The 21,898-nt window shown below is 42.4% G+C and overlaps 1 protein-coding gene across 1 annotated transcript; it reads right to left on the bottom strand.

The window, feature by feature from the left end:
• Nucleotides 1-2,442: 2,442 nt before the first annotated feature.
• On the bottom strand, nucleotides 2,443-18,047 carry LOC309546885 (uncharacterized protein). Its single transcript, XM_082246579.1, has 4 exons — nucleotides 17,985-18,047; nucleotides 13,417-13,483; nucleotides 6,681-6,844; nucleotides 2,443-3,101 (listed from the first exon to the last, which is right to left on the bottom strand). The coding sequence occupies exons 2-4, from the start codon at nucleotides 13,441-13,443 to the stop codon at nucleotides 2,867-2,869; spliced, it is 426 nt and encodes a 141-aa protein (XP_082102705.1). The 5' UTR covers nucleotides 13,444-13,483; nucleotides 17,985-18,047; the 3' UTR covers nucleotides 2,443-2,866.
• Nucleotides 18,048-21,898: the final 3,851 nt, after the last annotated feature.

Below are 21,898 nucleotides of genomic sequence, written 5' to 3'. Positions count from 1 at the left end.
GGCATTGGTATACAAACCTCGTAATTTTGATTGGTTACATTTATCCTCATTTGATGTTTTTAGGCTGCTCTCTTGATTTTTCCCCGTACCCACCCTGGGTTTAGGAGCTCCGAACACCCTACCGCTAATGCCCCCATTTCTGCCCTCTGAAACTTGCTTTCCACTGGCTAATTCTACATCTGTACCCTCCCCCCCATTCCCTAGTTTAAAAGCCCCTCTAACTTTTTGGCCATCCTCTCACCCAGTACGGCTGCACCCACCCCATTTAGGTGCAATCTGTCCCTACCAAAGAGCCGGTGACCGACTGAGAAGTCGGCCCAGTTCTCCAGGAACCCGAAACCCTCCTTTACTACACCAGCTCCTCAGCCACTCGTTAACTTCCCTAATCTACATGCTTATGGGTCCACCTACATCTGCCCACCTCTGGGTTCCTTCAGGTCCACTGGACCAAATTGAAAACGTTTGTGTTCGGGTCCACTGTTACTGAATGGAGTGAACATTGGCAGCTATAGATGGGTGCAAGTCCTCTTACATCTGCCCACAACCATAGGTATCACTCGGGAATGGACATGGTCAACACAAATGTGACATTCATACTGTTGTTATCTGACTCCGCAAGACATCCGTCTAGAAATCCCTGCTGAGACTGAATGAACACCACTCGGGTAAAAAGATCAATGATTGTTGCATTTATACGGATGCCTCCCCTTAGACCTGCCCTTTCAAGTTCTCTTAAAGAAGAACTCTGGGCAAAATGTTTTTTTCATGCAGTGGGGCTTTGCCTGCACTGCGTGGTTTAACTACTCATTTTGTCAGGGGCACAAGGAAAAGCTATACTTATCTGATCTTTAGATCCTCCGGAAAACCACGCCCCCACCTCCCACGTTCAGCAGTGGACTGTTCCTGCTGTCTTCACGTCCAGAGCCGGTCTATAAGTGTGATAACATCAGGAACAGTCCATTCACAAGACATTAGTGTATGGGGGGATCGGACTTGCGCTCAGAGGGTTACATAGTTAGTCAGGTTAAAAAAAAAAAAACACAAGTCCATCTGGTTCAACATAAAAAAAAAAAACAGTATTGAAAACCCAACCATACAATCCCATATACACAATCCTATACCTGCAGTTGATCCATAGGAAGGCGAAAAAAAACCCCCAGCAAAGTATGATCCAATTTGCTACAGCAGGGGAAAAAAATTCCTTCCTGATCCCCCGAGAGGCAATCGGATATTCCCTGGATCAACCTTACCTAAAAAAAATTTTAGTACCCATTTATATTATGTACACCTAGGAAAGAATCCAATTCTTTTTTAAAGCAATCTAGTGAGCTAGCCAGAACCACCTCTGGAGGGAGTCTATTCCACATTTTCACAGCTCTTACGGTGAAGAAACCTTTCCATATTTGGAGACTAAATCTGTTTTTTGGTGGATTAGGTAAGTATATCTACATTCTGCAATCCCCTAGACAAAAACGAGCAGTTTAACCCATGCAATGCTGGCACATCCCCACTGCATGGGAAAATAATAATTTTGCCTGGAGTTCTTCTTTATGGAAACCTTTCTTGAGGGGAAAATAGAGGCTGGAATTTCTGATATTGGCTGTTATACTGACCCTCAGTCTTCACTACAGGGAGTCACTACCTAGTACAAGTATGCAGTTAAGGACTTGGCCCTTCAGTCACTCAGAGAACCCTGAAGCCAGATTAGCATAACGGGTAAGTACTATTTTTTTTTTTGAAGAAGAAGAAGAAGGTCATCAGCGGCAGCTCTATATTTCTTAGAACAGATTATATTAAAGCTGAACTCCAGGGAAAAGGAAAATCCTTCCATGCAGTGGGGCTGCCCCTCCAGAGCAAGGGTTAAATGCTTTTTTCGGTCAAGGAAATTGGGCAAACTAAGGAAAAAGCAGTTTCACCTACCCAATCTTCTGCTCCCCCTTTACTGCTAGACTGGCCCCACAGCCACTTCCCCCATACACTTTGTTGGTCACAGGTCCTGTGATGTCTTTAAGTACAATGTAGAGCTCATAGTTTGCTGAGGGACAGTGCACCACTGCAGCGCAGGGGAGTAGAGAAAAATGAGGGTTGGCAAGTGATCGGGAGGGTAAAACTGCGATTTCCAGTACCCTAGACCTAAACGAGTATTTAACCCTTGCATGTGGTGCAAAGGAGATTTTTTTTTTTCTCCAGAGAAAGGCTGTAATATAAAATGGCAGGGTCACATTGATGTTTCTGCAGGTTCTATCTTATGTGAGAAAATAAAAGCGAATGTTTAGTTTACTTTAAATATGCAGTCATGGGCAGATAAAGTAAACAGGAATTAGCTTTTCGCATGATTGGAATCTTAAGAAAATAAATGCAAATATTTTATTAACTAATTTATTTTTAATTACAATCAATAGAAAATCATCTACTCAAAGCAGACTTTGAGTAGAGAGAGACTATAGAAGTTTATATCTTTTATCAACATCCAATAACTTCTTGTAAGGAGAACCTATAAAACTTCAACTTGCTGGTCTTCACCAAGGGTCTAATACCCGCCATCATGCAACTCCTGGGAGCAGAAGTAATTCTTAGATCTGTGGATTCAGATGATGATGGCCTCTATCAATGGTTGGAGGCAGGTAAGCAAAGCTCTGGCAGGTTCCCATTCATGCTACGTTTACTCATTGCTCATGTGGTCTGGAACAAAGATTCCTTGATGGCAGTCAGTTCATCTCCTTAGAAGTAATGAGCACATATTTAGGTGTGAAAGCCAAGGATGCTAGTGACTGTATTATCTAGGCAGGTGATAACCTGTACATTCAGTATATACTGTACATACTGCTTGTGAAGTAGCTACAGAGCTATCAGGGAAATGCAGATATTATATATATTTAATGCTAAGCTGGTTTATCTTCTTTAGACCTTCCTTGTTGTTGATCGTTTTATGCACAGTAATTAGGAAGGGGAAAGCCGAAGGAAGTTCCACTCTACTGCTCAGTTTCTGATGCCCCCAGTGGAGACAGCGAAGCTTGTCAGCAAGATCCTTTCTACCAGCACGTTCCAAGGCATCTTGTAGAATTTTAGTCTTGTTCAGATCGTTCCAGGCCTTCTCATACCTGCATGGGCACAAACTCAAGTCAGTGTTTGAAAGCCATTAAAATAAACAGACTTCGTGCCACAAAAGCTGGTTGGCTGGCTATTATCTTGATGCAATGGCTTCAATGCATTCTGAGTCACTGATACAGAACATGTATGCAGGTCAGGAAAGTTAGAATAAAGCCTCGTACACACGCAACGATTATCGGCCGACCGATCGTCCGACTTTTGTCCAAGTTGTGTTTTGTTGGTTGGAATGTGCCTAGACTGCACACGAATTTTCTCGGCCAACAAAATTCTACTTCAGAAGTGATGTCATGTGTTGGTTTGTTTTCTTTGTGTTTTTTCTTCACTGAGCATGCCCAGTCTTGCTCATCAGATTTTTCCCTGTCGAAATCTGTACTGACTGCACGAAAATCGGCTGTTGTGTTGACGGCCAACAAAAATTTTATAGTCTGCACACCAGATTTTTTTCGGCCGAAAAGTCGGAGTTGGTTTTTGGAAGCATCATACTGACAAGCCGAAAATCGGCAGATCGGACGTTGGCCGAAAATTCCCTGCCAATTTTCGACGCGTGTGTACGGGGCTTTAAACATAAGGCCATTATCATGCATGCTGGTTTTGAGTCAGTGATTCAAAGTATTGAAACAACAAACAGCCTTTGTGTTTCTCGTGAAAGGTTTTCCTAATTTGCTTCCCATGCAAAATCTCTTTCAATGTTTTGCCTGTAGCCTAAAAACAAAAAAAAAAAATACATCAATACTGGACTGCCACCTAGTCACTAATTTCCTGAGTGAAACAAAAGCTGCTGTTAGGACAGATGTGAGAGAAATATATGCCCATATTTTTTCTGAAAATTTTACATTTATTTTTTTCCACTTGGTAGCCACTTTTCACGTGCCAGCTTCAACAGGAGTCTAAAAGTTGGTTGCACGATCAGATATGTATACATCCATACCATAACTAGGATTTCCCTCCATTGGCTTATGATCACCCAATGCATAAACTTCAAAATTTTGAAGACCTCAAATAAAGCCAACCACAATTCTGCCCCCAACCTACATCACCAATCTTGTCTCAAAATATCAACCAAACAGTCCTCTTCACTCCTACCAAAATCTTTGATTCACCGGCTACCTCGTCTCCTCCTGCCATGCTCCCCTCTAGGACCTCTCCAGAGCCTCTCCCATCCCCTGAAACCCCCTTCCTCAACATGTACCGCTCTCTCCGTCTGCCTTTAAGCGATCCCTGAAGGTTAATTTCTTCAGGAAAGCTTATCCTGCCTCAGGCCCCGTTCCACCTTAGTGTTTTGTAGTTCGAAGCTCTAAAACGCTGGAGGAGAGAAATTCATTGCATCTCTATGGAGTTGGTCCACATCTCCACTCCAAGTTGCCTGCAGCTCAAAAAAGTTTTGGAGCTACTTTTGTAGCTTGATTCGGGCAGATTGATGTGTTTTTGAAGCAAAAAAATAAAACTAAAAAGGAATAGTAATAATACTAATATTATTCATCATGAGTAGATAATACTAAGAAATTAATTATATAAAAAAGTTAAAAAATAAATAGTAATAACAAATAAACAATTTCCGAAAAATAAATAAATTAACCCCTAACCCTGGTGTTTTTTTGATATTTATTTATTTTGTTAGGGTTAAATCCTAACCCAAGTGTTAGTTATTTATTATTAATATTTATTTAGTTAGTTATATTTTGTTAGGAATTAGGGTTAAACTCTAACCCTACCCCTAACCAAAGTACCAGGAAGAAGATTAAGCAGATGAAAAAGCTTAAAAAAGATTGTAACAAATGATGAAACAGATGCAATTTTTTTCTATTGGTCAATATAAAAAAGCCAAACCTAAAAATGTTTGACAAAAATGTTTAAAAAATGTACAGCAAAATGCTGGAAAAAACACCCACAAATGCAATGCTCAGGTGTGAATGCAGCCTCAACCTGAAACTGAAATTTTATTCTCTTCATCAACCGACCCCCACAGTTATTACATTTGTGTCACTATCCTTTGTTTTTTAGATTTTAACCTCTTCCCACCAGTCACACACATAAATGTGGCCTCTCGGCGGGTGGGCTTTAACGCAGAGAGGCCGCTCATATGTGGCCCTATGTAAACACAAAACTGTGCTGAGAGCACGTACCCTGCACGCTTCCAGCACAGTCACCGACGGGGATTGGAAAGCTCCCGATGCATACTTGCCATCGGGAGCTTTCTGATCATGTGACAGCCAACCACAGTGGTCACATGACGCAAATGCCCACCTCCTAACATCTAGAAGTTTTTAAAGGGCCGGGAGGCAACAGCGGGAAGGGGTTAAAGCGGAGTTCCGCCCACAAAATCTACAAAATCGATTTTGGGCCATCCGCTTGCTTTTGGTCACCTGAAAAAGAAATGGATAGTTACGATTTTTTTTTTTTTTTACTTACCTTGTTATTGAAGAAAAATATACTCACCTTTCTTCCAATTCCTCCTTCTGCAGCCGCGGCCCGCGCCGTCACTTCCTCTTTGCATTGATTCCTGGGGGCTGAACGTCATCGCTCCCAGGAATCAATGCGCCTGCCCCGCTCGTCACTTCCGGTGCAGCGCCTCATTCCCTGCTAAACAGCTTCTGGGCATGCCCAGAAGCTGTGGAGGGATGACGCGCCCGCACCGGAAGTGACGTGCGAGGCCAGAGCAGGCGCATTCTGGGAGGAGAGGACATGGAAGAGGACGCAGAAGAGGACGCGCTGGCTTCAGCTGCCCACATCCGAGATGGCAACGCTGGAGAAGAAATTTTCAAGGTAAGTATTTCTTCTAAAAGGTAAGTGCGACCCGGGACAGTTCAGAGGCTAGCCATTGTAGAATATACTAACCCTGACTGTCCTGGGGGTATTTTTATCTAAATTTCACCCCCGAGGCCGGAACTCCGCTTTTAGCTCCTGTAAGCAGTGCCCTCCTAACTTAAATTGTATTGCAACCGTACGGTCTCCCTATTTTGTAAAGTACTGTGCAAACTGTTAGTGCTATATAAATGCTGTATATTATAAATAATATGTGAATTTGAAGAGATGCAGCTTATTGCCTGTTACGTGCCATTGTATCAGCACATGAAGGATCCTGATTGTGTCTGTCGTGAATGCAGGATGTCATGCATACTCAGAACACGTATGCAGGGAAGGAGTCACAGACTCCTAAGAGGTGTGTTCTTATAACTACTAAAGCATAATTCGGTCTGTGTATATGTGGAAGCCATCATTCACTAGAAAGTATTAACATGGGATATGCTGCAAAAGCCAAAACAGACAGAACATCGTATTTCTAGTAGCTATGAAAAAAATAATTTTAGCTACACAGGAAAATGTAGTGACTACATACTTAATCTGCTGTTAAAATGTTCTCTTGTAAGCCCATCTATTGAAAGCAATTATAGCAGTCTGAATAGTACTTTTTTGATAAATGGGGTTATTCATATGCTTTGGTGGAACGTTGCATTTACAATATTTTCTTTTTAAGAGACGCTTATGTGATCACTTTGGCACAGGGAGCTTTTATCTATAAGCACAAGCTGCTCCTGCATAGAGTTGATAAGCAATGACATGGTAATTACCAGCACTCTAGCATTTTCTGTGCCTGAATCTTCTTTTCCATTGAGGCGGTATGGAACTGTCTGATTTCCGGTCTGCTGAATCCAAGTTCTCGTGCAACAATGGTCCATTCAAACCCCAGCTGGTTCCCAAGATCCTTTATGGACTTCAGGTTAATTACTGCATCCTGATTCGTGTGACAAGAAATAAGTGTCAGCAATTCACAAATTATTTCTTGAAATGTGCTAACAGACAAAACTATTTTTACCTGTTACTGCTAATGTTATATTTATGTGATGCTGTAAAAAAAAAAAATCATTCCAATATTCATGTTCATATTAGAAACATCAAGGTTGTTAGTGTTGTGCATATGCTTATGATTTTTTGATATACTATAGAAAAAACAGAATATAATGCAAAATGTTGAGTTTATTAAAAATATTATTCTCCCTGCACTGGCTAGCCTGTATCAAATATTCTTGCCCTGAAATTCTCACCTGCATGAAAAGCAATGGTAATAGGTATGGTCTTATCAGATATCCTTCTTGTGATCAAAATGATATTCTGCATAGCACTGATGGCGTCACCAACATTCACTATTAGAATTTTGCAGCTTCCTGTGTCAGCATATGGACACAACAAAAAAGACCACATTTTAGCTCTAGATGAACCCAATAGATGATGGGTGATAGCAGCAATAGTTATTGTAAACGATGTAACACCCTATATATGAATGAAGTATGAAGTTTATTAAAAGGCAATTCCAAAATGATAATAATGGAGACAGTAGCAAACTTGTGAAAAACCCAAATGCTATGGTGTGCAACACACAGGGGCAGAAATAACTCACTGCATGGTTGTTAGCAGGTTAACTTGTAAGGACATGGGACCAACCAAGACGGTGCAAAGGTACAGGTGACCATGTTGTACCTCATGCTGTGAAGATGGTGATGAAGAGGTGTCCCAATGCATCCCAGACGATGGCAGCCCAGTTCCTATAGTGTCACAGGAAAGGCAGGGAAGGAGTGGAACAATGATGGTTTCCCCATGGCCACCCGCGCCAAGTCGGACGCACAGCGGAAGGAAAGACGGACGTGATGTCAGTGCTGCCTGGATTTGCCGTCCAAACTGAGGCTGGAGCCACTGGAAGTGAGTGAAACCAGTGAAGCAGAAGTTTGCAAGTTCAGTCTGTTGTCCTGACAATGCGTTTCAGGTGGGGCCCTTCTTCAGACCGTGTGATGGGACAACAGAGGAGGTTTAAATAGGGGCTGGCGCAGAAACAGAAAAAAATATAAAGCCATTTTCTTAAAGGGGCGCAGCTCTGTTGTGTAAAAACAAAGTGAAAAATAATAAAAAAATTATATATCTGTGTGGCACCGCTGCACAGTCTTGGTTGGTATAGTACATGCCAATTATAAAAACACCATATGATGGTATAAAAAAATTATCAATCAAACATTGATAATATAATAACAATGGTTTCTAAAAGACAACTTCCAATGGGTGATTAAAAACAAAGAAAAGATTAATGCATATTGGACAATGACCCTAAACATACAGCCAGAGCTACAATGGAATGGTTTAGATCAAAGCATATTCATGTGTTTAGATTGGCTAAGTCAAAGTCCAGACCTAAATCCAATTAAGAATCTGTGGCAAAACCTGAAAATTGCTGTTCACAGACGCTCTTCATCCAATCTAACAGAGCTTGAGCTATTTTGCAAAGAAGAAATGGCAAAAATGTCAATCTATAGATGTGCAAAGCTGGTAGAGACATACCCAAAAAGACTTTCTGCTGTAATTGCAGTGAAAGGTGGTTCTATAAAGTATTGACTCAGTAGGCCTAAATGCAAATGAAGGGTCACACTTTTTATGTATTTTTTTGTAAAAAAAAATTGAAAACCATTTATCATTTTCCTTCCACTTCACAATTACTGTATGTGTCACATAAAATCCCAATAAAATACATTTACATTTTTGGTTGTAAAAGGACAAAATGTGGAAAATTTCAAGGCGTATAAATACTTTTTCAAGGAACTGTATGTACTATACATTTAATGTATTTTAGTACCCTTCTAAACTTAATGGTGTTGCTCCAAGCCGAGGTGTGCAGCCCTGCTGGTGCTCGGGATAGCCAGACCTTTATGATGATAGCCAGACCTTTATTCTTGATCTTTACGGATAGTCTACAGACGGGTATGGTGCCAGCTGATTGGAGAAAAGCCAACGTGGTACCAACATTTAAAAAAGGGCCGAGATATATCCTGGGTAACTATAGACCTGTCAGCCTAACATCAGTAGTCTGCAAGATTTTGGAGGGGATGTTAACCACTTGCCGACCGCCGCACGACTATTTACTGAGGCAGTCAGCCTCTTACTGGCAAAGTTACGTAGGGGTACGTCGCTCGCCCACGAGCCTGTAGGGGGCGAGCGCGCGCCGCCCCCACTCGTTCCCTGGGGAGCCAGCGCTTGTGACCGGTGGCTCCGATGGCTGCCGGCCACTCGCAATCTCCCGCAGGAGAGGGAGAAGGACAGACGGCTGATGTAAACACAGCCTTCTGTCATTCTCACTAAAGTAATCACAGAGGCTATGCGATCCTGCTATGTAGGATCGTATGTCTCTGTGATTACATCACAAGCCATGCCCCCACAGTTAGAATCACGCCCTTAGGGACATACTTAACCCCTTGATCACCAGTAAAGTTAACCCCTTCCCTGCCAGTGTCATTTTTACAGTAACAGTGCATATTTATAGCACTGATTACTGTAGTAATGTCACTGGTACCCCAAAAAGTGTAAAAAATGTCAGCCAGGGGTCCGATCTGTCCGCCGCAAAAAAAAAAAATCGCAGATCGCCACCATTACTAGAAAAAAAAAACAATAAAAATGACATAAATCTTTCCCGTGGTTAGTAAACGCAATACCTTTTGCGCAAACCAATCAAAATACGCTTATTACGATTTTTCTTTACCAAAAATATGTAGCAGAAAACAAATTGTCCTAAGATGTTAGAAAATTTTCAATTGATTTTTTTTTTAAATTTCATATAAAAAAATGTGAAAAATATTATTTTTTCAAAATTGTAGCTCTTTTTTTGTTTATAGCACAAAAAATAAAATTCGCACAGATTATTAAATACCACCAAAAGAAAGCTTTATTTGTGGGAAAATAAGGACGTCAATTTAATTTGGGTACAACGTTGCACGACCGCGCAATTGTCCGTTAAAGTCACGCAGTGCCGAATCGCAAAATAGGGACTGTTTTTCGAGCAGCCAAATCCTCCGGGCTAAGTGGTTAAGAGACTATATACAAGACTTTAGTAATGAAAACTGTATTATTAGTAGTAATCAGCATGGATTCATGAAAAATCGTTCTTGCCAAACCAATCTATTAACCTTCTACGATGAAGTGAGCTGCCACCTAGATAAAGGTAAGCCTGTGGATGTGGTGTATCTGGACTTTGCAAAGGTATTTGACACCGTTCCCCACAAACCCTTTCTGTACAAACTAAGGTTCATAGGTATAGACCATAGGGTGAGTACCTGGATAGAGAACTGGCTCCAGGGGAGAGTACAGAGGGTGGTGATAAATGGGGAGTATTCGGATTGGGAGGGTGTGGAAAGTGGGGTCCCCCAAGGATCTGTTCTGGGACCAATTATGTTTAATTTATTCATAAATGATCTAGAGGAGGGGATATCTAGCACAATCTTGGTATTTGCGGATGATACTAAACTAAGTAGAGCAATAACTTCTATACAGGATGTGGAAACCTTACATGCCGACCTGAACAAAATAATGGGGTGGGAAACTACATGGCAGATGAGGTTTAATGTTGAAAAATGCAAGGTAATGCACTTGGGCGTCAGAAACACAAACACAAGCTACTTGCTAGGGGGGAACCTCTGGGTGAATCTAAGATGGAAAAGGACCTGGGAGTACTGGTGGACAACAGACTTGGCAGTGGCATGCAATACCAAACCGCAGCAAGCAAAGCCAACAGAATACTGGGATGTATAAAAAAGGGGATTCACTCCAGAAATAAAGAGATTATTCTCCCACTCTACAAGACTCTGGTCCGGCCACATCTGATCTGGAGTATTCTGTCCAGTTCTGGGCACCGGTCCTCAGGAAGGATGTGCTGGAACTGGAAAGAGTACAGAGAAGGGCAACAAAAATAATTAGGGGAATGGAGGACATCAGCTATGAGGAAAGACTACAAGCATTGAACCTATTCTCTCTGGAGAAGAGACGATTGAGGGGGGATATGATATCAATGTACAAATACTGTACTGGCGACCCGAGCATAAGGAACAAACTCTTCAGAGAAAGGGAATACAATATGACGCGTGGCCACTCACTAAAACTAGAGGAAAAACTGTTTAACCTTTAAACACAAAAGGGGTTCTTTACCGCCAGAGCAGTAAGGATGTGGAATTCTCTTCCACAAGCAGTGGTATCAGCGGGAGCATCGATAGTTTAAAAAAATTATTAGACAGTCACCTTTAAGACCACAACATACAGGGATATACAATGTACGGTTAGCAGCAAACACACACACATACATCATAGGTTGAACTGGATGGACTGATGTCTTTTTTCAACCTCACTAACTATGTAACTATGTTATATTTTGGCTCCATTCACACCTGAGCGTATAGTTTTCAGGCGTTTATTTGGGCTTTTTACAGGCTTTTTTCAGGCGTTTTTTTTTTGGGCTTTTTTTTTTTTACGTTTTTTACAGGTGTTTGGAGGAAGGCATTGACATCTAACAAAAACACTTGTAATCAGTCAAAAAAGAAGCTCATGTACTTTTTTGAGCTTCAGTTATTTTTTTTCTGGAGACAAAACGCTCAGATGTGAACGGGGGCCATTGAAATGAATGAGATTGTTTGGCTTTTTGAGACTTCAGAGATGAGCGTTTTCCGAGCTGAAATACGCTCAGGCCTGAACAGGGCCTAAGGGTCCTTTCACACAGGCAGTCCCCATCCAGTTTTTTAGGTGGACCTGATCGGACCCTCCATTCACTCCTATGGAGCAGCGGATGTCAGCGGTGACATGTCAACTGAGGACTGCCGCTATCCGATCCTCTCCGCAAAATCTACGGATGGTGACCCTATTTTCCATCCATCTGGCAGGTCGGATCTCATATAATCACATGAAAACTGACAGGCGATCCGTTTTCACCCGATTTACCCATAGGGGAGAGTGAGACATGATCCGTCTCCGCTCTGCACTGTGAGCAGAGACGGACCTGTCTTCCGCCTGCTCAGCAGGGATCAGTGGAGAGATCCCCGGTGAGCAAGAAGAGTCCATCAAGCAGAGGTGCCTGTGTGAAAGGACCCTAAGGGTGCTGAAGTGAGATATGGCTTATCCAGTAGGTGATAGAAATTGAAGCAAAAAAGCAGTCACTTGCCTAACCTAATTCTGGTTGTGATGTGTATATGTGGTAGCCTCAGTCAGTGCTGCTCCACAAACTACGCCCACTGACACATTTCACCTCACCCATGAAACGCGTCAGTAGGCGTGATTTGTGAAGCAGCACTGACTGAGGCTACAAATATACATACCAAGCAGGTTTGAGTTAGATGAGAACCATTTTTTTTATTTTGCTTTAATTTTAAATTCAAGTAGTATAAGTTCTGAGTTTGACTTGGTATCAGCCTCTTGCAGTCCTTGCATAGCAGGGTGTGAGGTTAAATTAGAATTAAAGTTAAAACTTTTCTTTAATTTTAGATAGACTAATGGAAGGTTATAATCCGTGTCAGGTTTTTTTGCCATCTGTCACGTACCTGGCCAGAGGCCGGAGTGCTAAGAGGGCTTCCCTTGCGGCTGCGTACAGAGCACCCCTAAAGGTGACAACAGGGGATGCTACACCTAAAGAAGCACGGGTTGCCACCTGCGTTAGGCTGAAGTGCTGAGGAGATAGGGAGTAGGGAGAGCCAGGAGCAGGATCAGGAGCCAGCCAGTAGTCATGCACGAGATTTCAGCCAGGAGCAGAAGCAAGAATCAGGAGCAAGCCGGGGCCATACATAGGAAATTGGGCAGCAGCAGAGTCAGGAGAGCAGGCCAAGGTCATTTGCAGGCAATCAGGCAAAAGGCAGAGTGAGTAGAATAAGCCAGGGGTCAGAACCAGGGATGGAGACAAAACTGGTCAAAGGCAAGCAGAGCCAGTAACAGAGAATCCATTAATAGCATAAGCAGGAGCACAGGGACACGGGGAGGAAATCCCTGGCAATCAACACTAACATCCCCATTGGAAAATTTCCCATCTATTTCTGTTCATAAAGTATTGACAGTTTAATCTGGCCACATACCTTCAATCGAATTTACCAACGACTGTATATAAAACAGTTTCACATTCTTTCAACTACTATACCATGCTTGTCACAGAGGTGGCTTTCTGTTGTCAGTAAAACAGATAAGGTTGGAGGGAATCTAGATCTGCATATACATAAGAGCCATTCTGCCTTACCGCAGTTTTGGACTTATAAGAGGAATGTCTTTAATAGAATAAAATGGATAATAGATCATTTCTGGCATACTTGCAGGGAGACAACCCATTTCCACAGTCGGCCACTCTCTAACTTTCACATGAAAAATGACATTTTTATTCCGATTGCTTGCTACAGGCTATGCTAGCAATGTTTATAAATCAGTTCTTCTCTTTATAAGCCCCATCTGACAAATGACGTAGTCACTACATGCATTATCAAGTGATTAAGACAGATACAACAGAATGAGGGGAAGAAAACAGTTTACCTCTTGTGCTTTATTCGGCATTTTCATATGCTTAACACTGGGATATGCGCCAATTCTTTTCTACAATCTTAATGAGAAAAATAAAGTGATTGGGAAAGATCTTTTTTTACTTTTTTTTTTTTAATAACAAACATGTTATACTTACCTGCTCTATGCAATAGGTTTGCACAGAGCAGCCCCAATCCTCCTTTTCTGGGGTCTCGGCGTTCCTGGCTCCTCCTGCCTTTAATTCCCCCCTCCTTCCCAGCAAGCTGCTTGCAAAGGGGGGTACTTATGTCGGCTTGCTTCCAAGCCCCACTGTGTGCATCTATTGACATACAGAGGGTGGTTTAGCCCTCCCCCCCCAGTTCAGTGAGAAGGAAGAGAGAGAGAGAGCAGGCACAGCGCTGGACTGAGCTCGGACTCAAGTATTTATGGGGGTGCAGCTGGAAAATATTTTTTTATTTAATGCAGAGAATACATTAAAGCAGTTGTCCAGTCTGTAAAATAAAAAATAAAAGTCCGTAGCTACAAGACCTGTGGTTGCTGAATTTTAATAAAAGGACACTTACCTGTCCAAAAATCCTGCGCCATCCTCACCCCGGCTAGTCCTTCACTAGCCTCTGGGTTCCCAGCACCGATATCCTAACTGTGGCCAGCCGACTGTGCAACTTTCGGCTTCACAGCCGGCTACCCAATGCGCTGCACATTGTGAATGGTCCTGTAGTCTTCTGGGACCTGTGATGTGTCAGAACACTTCGGGGAGGGAGGGGGGAAAAGAAAAACTGTCAGAACTAGGTACCCGCTCCCTCACCCTCCAATTGCAATCAAAGTTAGGCAGAGGAGGGGGGAGGATATCTTAAAGTAGAACTTCCCCTTTTGGGTGGAGCTCCACTTTAACCGGTTGCCGACCGCCGCACGACTATATACGGTGGCAGTCAGCCCCGGCCAGGCAAAGTGACGTATATATACGTCACTAGCCTGTCACTTCCTTGTGAGCCAATAGCGGGCGAGCGTGCGCCCGCGGAGGCGCGCGCCCGCCCTGGCTCGTTCCCTGGGAAGTCAGTGCGTGTGACCGACAGACCCAATGTCCGCCGGTCACTCGCGATCGTCCTCCGTGAAGGGAGAAAGTCAGGCGGCTGATGTAAACAAGCCGCCTGTCATTCTCCCCTGTGTATGAATAGTGATCATACGGTTCTATTATGTAGGACCGTTGATCACTGTTCCTACACTAGTAGCCATGTCCAGTCATAGTAAAAAGCATGCCCCTAGGGACACACTTAACCCCTCCTTCCTCAATAAAGTTAACCCCTTCCCTGCCAGTGTCATTTTGCAGTAACAGTGCATATGTATAGCACTGATTACTGCAGTAATGTCACTGGTAACCCCAAAAGTGTCAAAAATGTAAGTCAAGGGTCCAATCTATCCGCCACAATGTCGCAGTACTACAAAAAAATCACAGATCGCCGCCATTACGCGTTAAAAAAAACACCAAAAATGACAGAAATCTTTCCCTTAGTTAGTAAACGCAATAACATTTGCGCAAACCAATCAAAATACGCTTTTTGCAATTTTTTTTTACCAAACAAATGTAGCAGAAAACAAATTGGCCAAAAATGTTAAAACATTTTGATTTTTACTTATTTTTTGGGGAAATTTCATATAAAAAAATGTGAAAAATATTGTTATTTTTGCAAGTGCCGAATCGCAAAAAAAGCCCTGGTCAGGAAGGGGGTAAAATCTTCTGGGGCTTAAGTGGTTAAGGTAAAAAAAAAAACCCTTTAGCCTTTACAACCACTTTAATTTTACATTGTGATAAATGTAATTAGAATGTTAGCCCTGTTAATGTTGCCATTTTTATACAACTGGCGACTGACCTTTCTCAATCAAAGCTCTCTGGAACCCTAAGGTTCCTCCAGTGGCTACTGGATTTCTTGAGAAGTTAGCAACTTTTACCCCAGATAAATTACCACTGACACTAATGATATTTTTGTTTGGTATCTGTAAGGGGGGCACAGTTCTCACTGAACACCAGTGTAAGGAGCATTCTTCTTACTGACCACCAATGTAAGGAGCATTCCTCCTGATGACCACCAATGTAAGGAGTATTCTTCTTGGTGACCATAAATGTAAGGGGAATTCTTCTTACTGACCACCAATGTAAGGAGCATTCTTCTTACTGACCACCAATGTAAGGAGCATTCTTCTTACTGACCACCAATGTAAGGAGCATTCTTCTCACTGATGATCAATGAAAGGGCCATTCGGCATTCTTCTCACTGATCATCAATGTAAGGAGCAATCCTCTCAATGACTACCAATGTAAGGGAAATTCTCCTTACTGACCACCAATGAATGGAGCATTTTTCTTACTGACCACCAATGAATGGAGCATTTTTCTTACTGACCACCAATGAATGGAGCATTTTTCTTACTGACCACCAATGAATGGAGCATTTTTCTTACTGACCACCAATGTAAGGAGCATTCTTCTCACTGATCATCAGTGTAAGGAGCATTCCTCCCGATGACCATCAATGTAAGGAATATTCCTCTTGATGACCATCAATGTAAGGAGTATTCCTCTTGATGGCCATCAATGTAAGGGGAATTTTTCTTACTGACCACTAATGTAAGGAGCATTCTACTCACTGATCATCAATGCAAGAAGCATTCCTCCCGATGACCACCATTGTAAAGGGGAATTCTTCTTACTGACCACCAATGTAAGGAGAATTCTTCACACTCACCATCAATGTAAGGAGTAGTCTTCTTACTGACCACCAATGTAAGGAGCATTCTTCCCACTGAGCACCAATGTAAGGAGCATTCTTCTCACTGACCACCAATGTAGGAAGCATTCTTCCCACTGATCATCAATGTAAGGAGCATTCTTCTCACTGACCACAAATGTAGGAAGCATTCTTCCCACTGATCATCAATGTAAGGAGCATTCTTCTCACTGACCACCAATTAAAGCGTTGTTCTTCTCATTAACCATCAATGTAGGGTGTATTCTTCTCACTGACCACCAATGTAAGGAGCATTCTTCCCACTGATCATCAATATAAGGAGCATTCTTTTCACTGACCACCAATGTAGGAAGCATTATTCCCACTGATCATCAATGTAAGGAGCATTCTTCTCACTGACCACCAATTAAAGCGTCGTTCTTCTCATTAACCATCAATGTAGGGTGCATTCTTCTCACTGACCACCAATGTAAGGAGCATTCTTCCCACTGATCATCAATATAAGGAGCATTCTTCCTACTGATCATCAATATAAGGAGCATTCTTCTTACTGACCACCAATTAAAGGAGCATTCTTCTCACTGACCACCATTGTAAGGAGCATTACTCTCACTGACCACCAATGTAGGCAGCATTCTTCTTTCTGACCACCATTGTAAGGAGTATTCTTCTCACTGACCACCATTGTAAGGAGCATTCCTCTCACTGACCACCATTGTAAGGAGCATTCCTCTCACTGACCACCATTGTAAGGAGCATTCCTCTCACTGACCACCATTGTTAGGAGCATTCTTCCCACTGACCACCATTGTAAGGAGCATTCCTCTCACTGACCACCAATGTAGGCAGCATTCTTCTCTCTGACCACTAATGTAAAGAGCAATAGAAGATCAGATGTCATCCAAAGTCTGACAGAGGGTGGACTGTCAAATGTCTGATCTCCTACACCAATTCCCAAGAGAGGGTAATGTGTTTATCAGTTAGCAATTAGCAGGTGCTTTCTGACTCCTGAAACTCCATAACTACAGCTAGAAATAACATACCATATATAGATTTTTTTTGTTCTGCTTGCAGGCTAAAAGAAAGATGTCTAACAGATTCCTCCATCCATGCTAAACAGCTTTGATAATTAAATCTCCCACTGTGACTATCATGTTCTGACAGTCTGCAGCGATGGCTGTCAGAATACCCGAACAGTGCCTGTATAAATCTATGGATTTTGTGTGGAATGGCGTTGACAAGGCCACCTGCTGATCGATTTTCGCTCAGCTTAGGGCCAGTTTAAGTTAAAGTAATCAAGGATAAAAAATAAATCTGTCAAATGAGCCCAGACAGTTATTAGAATTAAATATAGAATAATAATTTTGCACATATGCCATTTGATTCTAAACAATTCATATGAAAATATTCAGCTTTATACCAAAAATATCTTAATTTTTCAAGAAAATATCACCTCAATATATTTTTAGAGCTCTGCTATACTCCCTATTCTCCATTAACTACACCACCCGACCACAAGCTGCAATCTAGTGTTGAGTATTATTACAGAACAGTGCATTTTGACTATATCACACATACCTGATTTACATGCTGTCAGTAAATACAATGAAAAAAAGACTACATTTTGATGATAATCAATTCTTGAATTTGTAAAGCGTCATTCAATGCTGAGATGTAAAAAAATTAAAAAAAAGTCCTAGTTTTGTAAACAATCAGCGGCCAGGATGCATACTAATTTATGATCACAGAGAACAATAAACGTGTCTCATGGATATTAAAAAAAAAAAAATAAAAAAATAAAAAAGGATTTCAGATGTGATATCTATTTCAGCCTACCTTTTTTCTGCCATACAAAAAATAGTGAGCAAACCCTGTGATGTTCCCAAAAGAATAGAGACAAGAAAATAATTTCTGTCTTTATCATAAAGTGTTGTTAAGAGGTAACTACAACAAAATACATCCTGTTAAAAATTAAAGAAATTCAATTATTCTTAGCTGTTCCTCATGACTGGAGATCATACACCAGAAGACCTGGATTCACAATTACTTTAACCTTCAGCAGTTTGTCAAAGTCAAGATAACAAATATAGGACTGTTGTAGCGGTTCTTCAAATAAGAACTATATACGGCATTACATAACTTGGGGAACGATGAAATCCACAACAGATTGGCTTTAACAAAAAGCATTTGTCATCTACAATCCAATTACAGCACCTAATGGAGGATTGTACTGTATAATATATGTTGTCATTCCACTACTTAGCTCACAAATACAATTGCTAAGAGACTTCTACCAGTCAGGAAAGAAATCGCCAGCAAACTTACAAATGTCAGGCTATGCACACATGTGCATAGCTCCCAACTGTCCCTGATTTTGAGGGATTGTCCCGGATTTCGAGGGAATGTCCCTAATTTCGAGGGACTGTTCCTGATTTGGAGCAACGTCCCTCTGTCCTGCTATTTGTCCCTCATTTTGGTCTGATCTATATAGTTGTACATAAAATGCACTATTCACTATTTATCTTTCAAAAAGTGCTAAACCTTTTATACAATTTCTAAATTGCTGTATTTGTTAATTTCAAAAGACAATATAAAAGAATAGTAGTGGTAAAAAACAAAAAAAAATGTGTTTAGATAAATTGTTTTTTTTTTTTTTATAATTCACCTTTAAAGGGGGTGTGGCGGGGTGGGGGGTGTCCTATACCAACATACTTTTGCTTCTAGGTATCCCTCATTCCTATCAAAAGGTTGGAAGGTATGTGTGTGGCTTCTATTCCTGAATGTGAGCTGTAGCAGTACCTGCGCACTGACAAAGCCGCCTTTTTTTGGCGGTGTTATGAAAAATGATCCTCCCCAAACAGGATATTGCGCTAAACCTATAGGTAAATTAGAGAACCAGAACCTTTGCTAATGGGCCATACCCACTATAAGATTTTTTGAAGACTTTTTCCTTTAGATTTACCAAAACCATATAATATGAGGTCAAACGTAAACACTTTAAATTTGTATGCAATCTTGCAGGCCCTTGCACTACATAGAAAAGGTAAATCTGAAGGAAAAAGTCTTCAGAAAATCTTATAGGGTGTATGGCCCTTATGTAGAAGAGTGGGTTTGATAATCAAGTTGGCAGTGCCTCCACCCAGGATAGGGCCTCTGTGATCAGAGGGGATTCCCTTCCTGGGAAATTAACCACTTGACCTCTAAAAAGGCTTTACCCCCTTCATGACCAGAGCATTTTGTTGCTATTCAGTACTGTGTTACCAAAAAATGGCAATCGTGCGGTCATGCAACACTGTACGCAAATTACATTTTTATTTATTTGTTTTCATTTTTCACACGCATAGAGCTTTCTTTTGGTGGTAATTGATCACCACTGGGTTTTTTAATTTTTGGCCAAAATTTATTCTGTTACATGTCTTTGGTAAAAACAAATTCAAATGAATGTATATATCTGGATTTTACGCAGCTATAGATGCTATAATGGTAATGGCGATGATCAGCGACTTATAGTGTGACTGTTATAGGGTGGCGGATAATTCATCATTGACAGACACAGCTCTTCATCTTCATGACCGTAGGGACGTCCCAAAGCAAACATGAGGGGTGGGAACAGCAGAAAACAAACTTCCCCCAGGCTAAACATAGCCAACCAGCTTAACCATTAACAACTGGAGCTGACCTGAAAAAAACACCCTCAAAGAGGACAAGTCCTCTAAACGGCAGCCTTCAAAACTTTGCGGCCAAAAGAAGCATCCGCAGATGTCAACATCCGCTTTATAAAACTTTTTGAATGTTTGTACAGACGACCAGGTGGCCACCTTGCAAACCTGCACCACTGACGCCTGATGACGGAAGGCATAAGAGGCACTAAGCGCCCTAATAGGAGCACGCCATGACAGGGAAAGGAGGAACCTGACCCTTAATAGAATAAGCCTGAACCCAATTCTGCCTGATCCATCTGGAAATGGTCACATCAGAAGCAGCCAGCCTCTTGCGAGGTCCATCCCTAAGGACAAATCGTGAGTCTGACTTTGGAAACGACTCAGTAGCTGCCAGGTACACCCTTATTGCCCGAACCACATCCAGGGAATGCAAGGCAACTTCCTTAGGATGCTTAGGCTTGGGACACAGGGAGGGCAACACAATGTCTTGATTTAGATGAAAATCGGAGATGACCTTTGGAAGGAACGATGGACATGCCGAAGAATCACCTTATTCCTGTGAACCACTGGGTAAGGTGAACCACAAGACAGCGCCGCCAGCTCCGACACCCTGCGCGCAGAAGTAATAGTCAGCAAAAAGGCCACCTTCTGGAACAACATAATCAGGGGAATCTCCCAAATATTTTCAAAGGGAGGTTTCTGGAGAACTGACAACACCAAATTGAAGTCCCACAGCAGCAATGGAGACCGCACCGGGGGAAACCAAGTGTCTCACTCCCTGGAGACAGGTACGCACCAAGGAGTGTGTGTGTGGCCAACGGACATTGAAAGAAAATCGCCAAGGCCGAGACTTGGCCTTTGATGGTACTCAAGGCCAGATGCTGCTTGACCCCTCACTGGAGGAAGGCCAAAATCCGAGTCACCGAAAAAGGAGAGACGGTGAACCCACAGGGATTCACACCACGCAATGTATGTCTTTCAAGTACGATGGAAGTAGATTTTCTAGCTTTTAAAAGCATAGGAATCACCGATTCAGATAACCCTCTATCCTTCAGCACCTGGCTTTCAACAGCCAAGCCATCAAGGCCAGTGACTGTAAAGCAGGATGGAAGATCCATCCTTGGGACAGCAGATCTTCCCTGATGAGCATCAGCGACCAGCCATACCAGATCGGCGTACCAAGACTGGCGAGGCCAGTCTGGAGCCTCTAGGATGACCGGAATCCCTTCCACCTCGATCCTGCGCAGGAGTCTCGGCAGAAGCTTGAGAGGAGGAAAGGCGTATATCAGACGATACTGACTCCAGGGAGCCACTAAGGCATCTGTGGCGTTGGCGAGAGGATCCCGAGTCCGTGCCACAAACCTCTGTACTTTTCTGTTAAAGTGGTTGTAAACCCAAAAACGCTAACAAAAAAAAAAAAAAAACCTGCAAGACAAAGGCATAATGAGCTAGTATGCATCGCATACTAGCTCATTATGTTTTACTTACCTTAGAACGAAGCCCTGACACGGACCCCGGACATCGCTGCGGGCGCTGCCATGATCCCTCGGTGTCTCTTCCGGGTTCAGCGGCTCCGGCGCTGCGATTGGCCGGAGCCGCGATGACGCATGCGCGCGGGAGCGATTTTCCGGCAAGCTCCCGGCAAGCAAAACTGAAGGTCCCCCCGGACCTTCAGAGCGCATGCGCCGCTCTCGTGAGCAGCTGCATGCACTGCAAATATCTCCTAAACCGTGCCAGTTTAGGACATATTAATTGTACCTACAAGTAAGCCTTATTATAGGCTTACCTGTAGGTAAAAGTAAAAAAAAACATGATACTACCGCTTTAAGGCGAGGAGCCAACAGATCCACCCTTCTGACTAGGCAGAAAAAAACTGAATACCTATAGCAGGAAGCGGGAGTATACCCCCCAGGGACTGCCCCATAGGCGTGCTCAAGCTTTTTTCTCTGCCTAGTGTCCCCCCCTCCAGATTCATATGCCTGCCTATGACAGATGTTTGAATCGAGTGCAAGATCCTGCAAAGTTCTAAAGGGTTTATGAATTCCCCAAATTGTACTATGTTACCATGCTTTGCAGTGATGCGCTGAA

This window comes from Pelophylax lessonae (assembly GCF_965119305.1).
Source record: "Pelophylax lessonae genome assembly, chromosome: 2".
Taxonomy (NCBI): domain Eukaryota; kingdom Metazoa; phylum Chordata; class Amphibia; order Anura; family Ranidae; genus Pelophylax; species Pelophylax lessonae.
This window is presented reverse-complemented; position numbering and strand designations above follow the sequence as displayed.

Bases quoted from the DNA above. Each gene is read 5' to 3' on its own strand.
- LOC309546885 (XM_082246579.1), bottom strand. From the start codon at position 13,443: ATGAAAATGCCGAATAAAGCACAAGAG. The intron at 6,845-13,416 runs GTAAACTGTTTT...CACACGAATCAG, and splicing joins TGCCGAATAAAGCACAAGAG to GATGCAGTAATTAACCTGAA. The intron at 3,102-6,680 runs GTAATTACCATG...GTGCCCATGCAG, and splicing joins CAGAAAATGCTAGAGTGCTG to GTATGAGAAGGCCTGGAACG.